Source organism: Gossypium raimondii, chromosome 8 (genome assembly GCF_025698545.1).
Source record: "Gossypium raimondii isolate GPD5lz chromosome 8, ASM2569854v1, whole genome shotgun sequence".
NCBI classification, from domain to species: Eukaryota; Viridiplantae; Streptophyta; class Magnoliopsida; order Malvales; family Malvaceae; genus Gossypium; species Gossypium raimondii.
In genome coordinates, this window is record NC_068572.1 from 43270228 (window position 1) to 43274835 (window position 4608).

A 4608-nucleotide genomic window follows, 5' to 3' on the forward strand; every position below is an offset into this window, starting at 1 on the left:
GGGGTTTAGGACAAATAAAAATTTTGAGGAGAGAGTAAAAGAAAAAAAAAATAGAGGTTTGAGGGAAAGTAAATTTTTATTGGGGAAAGTAAAAGGGTTTGAGTGGAGGGGGTTGGTGAAATGAAAGTAAAAAAGATTTAATATTTAATTTATTCGAATTTAAAAATTTAACTCGATTTGAACTTGAAATTTAAAAAAAAATCGAGTTGATTGAATTAATTCGATTCAAATAATTCAAAATTTAATTTTTTTAGTCAATTTTTTATAATCGAATTGAATTTTACGAGCAGCAACACATTTACTATTCTTCCTCCAAATGCCATGCAGATGCAAAGAAAACAAGTATGATTAACTTTGTCCTTTTTTATATCAATGCGGTGCAACAAGTGAAGGCAAAAATTCTTGTCAGTTGCTCAAACCCAACTCGTTGAATTGACTGAAATAATGGTCTAAACGGAGCTCAATCAACAATTTATTTCAACTCACAGATTTAGCTGATTTAATGTAAATATTTTCAAAGTTGAAAATAATATAATTCGTTTGTAAAATGAAAAGAGAAATAATAATGATTTAAAAAAAAAGAAAAAAGAAATGCATAATAGGGCTAACGCTTAGTGTTTGGGCTAGATTTTGACAGCACACAAAACCTCCAAAAAGGGCCATGCTGAAGGCCTGTAAACCAAATTTTAACCATTCCCTCAGCCTTAGGCCTTAGCTCAGTGCAGTATCCGCCTCTATCCGTGTTGATTGTTGACTTTGCTCGCAACGGAATTTCACGGAGAGGTTATTATAATATGATGTTATATAAATTAGGGATTTTGAAAATTAAATAACAAGAATTGGAAAACTCATAACATCGGGGCATGGCGATGCCGGTGGAGATGGAGATGGAGGAGAGAGGAAAAGTCGGGGCTTTGATAGAAAAAGCCACGAATTCGACCGCTGCCGAGGTTGATCCACGTCTTCTCAAAGCAATCAAATCAGTGGTGCGGTTCTCCGATTCGGAGCTACGACTCGCCGCCCATACCCTCATGGACCTCATGAAACGCGATCATTCCCAGGTCTTCTATCTATCCTTCTCTAACGAGTTAGTAAATAAGTGGATTTTGATTTCGGTTAAATTTCCCATTCTTTCTTCAATTTTAGTTTCCTTGCTTAATGCACGTTCTGCAATTGGATTTCTAGGGCATCCAGTCTTTATTGTTGTAATGAAATTCAGGATCCTTTTAACTATTAATAATTTATTTTCTTTTCTAAATTGAAAAAGGAAAATGCGAAGAGATTGGTGTTTGAAGGAATTTGAGTTTTTGAGACTTGCTATTATTGCAGGTTCGTTATCTCACGCTTCTTATAATTGATGAACTTTTCATGCGGTCTAAGCTTTTTAGAGCCCTTTTGGTTGAGAACTTAGATCAGTTATTGGCCTTAAGTGTTGGGTTTAGAAGAAATATGCCGCTCCCAGCTCCTCCGGCTATTGCATCAACTTTGCGTTCCAAGGCAATTGAGTTCTTAGAGAAGTGGAATGCATCTTTTGGGATTCATTACAGGCAGCTTAGGTTAGGTTTTGATTATCTTAAGAATACTCTCAGGTTTCAGTTTCCTAACCTTCAGGAGACCGCAGCAAGGATAGAACGAGAGAGGAGGGAAAGAGAGAGAAGGACTAGGGAGATTTTACAGAACAAGTTTGAAACGTTGAAAACGAATTTTAGTTCTGTTAAGGAAGAAATACAGGCTACAGTTGATGAGATTGGAGAATGTTTAGATATTGTTCGCACTAAAGAGGAAGGCGTGCCACACGTCTTATTGGATGGCGAAGATTTTGTAGAGTTTCGATCTTCTGAGTTGAGGCAGATCCGTCTTGATTCATTAAAGGAAGGAGAAAAGGTTCATGAGAACAGCGATAACAAAGTGGTTTTCGATGCATTAAGAGAGCTGTATAAGCTTTTAGTAACCAAGCATCTGGTTTCAGTACAAGAATGGATATCTCTTCTTGTAAGGGTTGAAGTGGCTGACAACAGGTCACGAGATTCCATGTTGAAGGAGTTGATTGATATCCGAAACAGTCTCATGTCTGTGAAGAAGGATTGTGAAGAATCTGGTTGTACTTTACCCAAAACTGTGAATAAAAATGAAGAAGAGGAGGAAGACTTCTGGGAGGAAGGTAATTTTGGATTGACTGAGAATGGAAGTACTACTGAACCTGAGAAGCGAAGGGAGGTTCACAGTTCCAACATTGAAAAGAAAAGTAAATCTGTTGAGGATAGGAATTCTAAGAAGTCTAATAAACAGAGTGGAAATCTTGCTAAAGTGTCAGCTTCTTGCAAGGTGAAAGCCAAAGATAAAGAATGCAGTAGTTCTAAGGGCAAAGAGTGTTCGGGTAGTGAAAAGTCTGCTAGGAGTGAGCTTTTGGCTGAAGCTCCAGTTCTCAGGTGGGGTTCTTTCATGGATAATTGGGGCTTAGTCTCTAACAAGGATACATTATTAAATCAGAAAGGCTTGGAGTTTGACAATCACTGGGGAAGAGTAGATTACGATGCCGTGATTCCAGCCGAGAAAATTGCAGAATTGAATCTTCAGGCGATTGTTTACGAGGAAAACTTAGGAGAGATCCAACCATGTCGTGCGCCTTTGAAAAAAGGTGGACTTTGTCAGAGAAGAGACTTGAAGATTTGCCCATTTCATGGGCCCATTATACCTCGTGATGATGCAGGAAACCAAATCAATCAGAGTTCTTCAACAGATGATACAGATCCTGGTTTAGGCTCTGATTTGGCAGAGCAGTTAGCAAAACAAGCTGTGAAGAATGTTAGGGAGCGAGATAAAGAGGATGCAAGGAAGAGAAAACTTGCTAAACAGTCATTACAGCGGGAAAAGCTAGCAAGAGTTCGGGAACACAATGATGCTGTTCTTCGTGATGCTGCAATAGCTTCAACATCAAGATCAACAGTGTTTGGAGAAGACATGGGGGAAACTGTTGGTGAGAATCCAGTGGGGAGAAACAAACAAACTCTAGCATCCATGCTGCGGAAGAAAGTTACAACAAAAGATAGGTTAGCTCAGAGACTTTTGAACACCCGGGCAACAGAGGCAACGCTAAGACAGATGACCCAGGGTGAGGATGCAACTTATTGAGAAACATTTCCCAATCAATGGTAGATGGGTTTCCTTATTAAGTTATCGGGCATTTCTCAGAGTGTTACGCCGATAAATCCATAGGGAAGTACTGGGCAAACAAATTCCAGTGGTGTTCATGTGCTTATATAATGCACAAACCGATCAAATATTAATTGCATTAATCAAGCTATTTCGATCAAATTCCTCTATGAGCTTGAGGAGTCTAGTTGTGTCATTTTCAATCGGTCATGATAGCATTTAAGCAATAGACCTCATATTGTAAGTTTTGTGACATTCACGTGTTTGTTTTGTTAATTCTTGGAATATAAATAAAGAGCTAGAATGTTAGATCGGTTTTCTATGCAATAAAGCAATAGACTTCGTGCTGGTTGATTGGCTATGTTGTACAGTTAAAATTAACAAAATGAAATTGCCTATTAAATTTTCAACTTGTATGCAAGGAATTATATATATCCATGATTTACGTGGTCTATGCCATAGCATGTAGCGCCCATTAAAAAAAAGTTTAGATAATTTATTTAGGTACAAAGTTCTTCCAAGAGACAATTGCTATAATATCCCACACAACTGGCAAAACCAGGAGGAATCCAGCAAACCAGGTCAGACATGGGACATAGAAGGAAGGTTGGAACTGAATTTTTGCTTTGCTTATATGTTAGATTGGTTGGCAATCAATGTTATTAGTTAATGCAGTAGGGCCATTAGGTGACCCTCTTTAAACCAGTAAACAGAGAATCACTAACTACAGTTTAATTTAAATGATCAAAATTTGAACCCAATTGGTTCATGTATTTACTCTTAAAAGATTGTCGAATCTCAGCATTTGTTATATCCTCGGCCTACAGGATTACAATTTGTCTCTACTAGTAATTAGCCTAATTTCCCTTTCAAGTTGAAGTAACGTTGAACCCAAGTCACCTTCTTTTGCTATTATTATCCCATTATTTCTCTCAATATGTATATTTATACGATATTACGTATGGGGATGTAGTCCTGATAAGCACATCCTATTTTGTACAATCAGTTGCCAAAAATAGAAACATTTTCAAACAAAAATCTTGGAGTAAAATGTAGGGTTTAATTATAAAATCGAAACTATATTTTCTCTTATCTAAAACAAATTATTCAGAATGATACTTTTATCACTTATTAATTTGAACCATTCATAAAAAGAACAATATGAATTTTTTATCAAATAATCACATTGGACTTGATTAAATTTAAAATCAAACCTTTAAACAAAATTAAAACTCTCTAACTATTATTTTCTTCATTCACAAAACTTAAATTCAAAATCTTATTTGAAAACATGATTCCATCTTATATCCCACTAATTTTCTTAAATCCAACATGGTGGCATTGGCTCCAGCTGAACCATTTCAAGTTTTCTTAAAGTACTTCAAAAGAAAAATGAAGATAAATATTAAAGATGTTAAAAAATCCAATGAACCAACCAAATTCAATCCATAAAAT

The 4608-nt window shown here is 36.3% G+C and overlaps 1 protein-coding gene across 1 annotated transcript; it reads left to right on the forward strand.

Annotated features, from left to right (window-relative positions):
- The first annotated feature begins 739 nt into the window (after positions 1–739).
- Positions 740–3514, forward strand: LOC105791533 (UV-stimulated scaffold protein A homolog). The gene is made up of 2 exons (XM_012619615.2): positions 740–1061; positions 1330–3514. Exons 1-2 carry the CDS (start codon positions 864–866, stop codon positions 3130–3132), a joined length of 2001 nt encoding a protein of 666 aa, XP_012475069.1. The 5' UTR covers positions 740–863; the 3' UTR covers positions 3133–3514.
- The last annotated feature ends 1094 nt before the right edge of the window (positions 3515–4608 follow it).

What these genes read in the sequence shown, in the direction of transcription:
- LOC105791533 (XM_012619615.2), top strand. Translation starts at nt 864, where the DNA reads ATGGCGATGCCGGTGGAGATGGAGATGGAGGAGAGAGGAAAAGTCGGG. An exon ending in TGAAACGCGATCATTCCCAG is followed by an intron (nt 1,062 to 1,329) that starts GTCTTCTATCTA and finishes CTATTATTGCAG; the next exon opens with GTTCGTTATCTCACGCTTCT.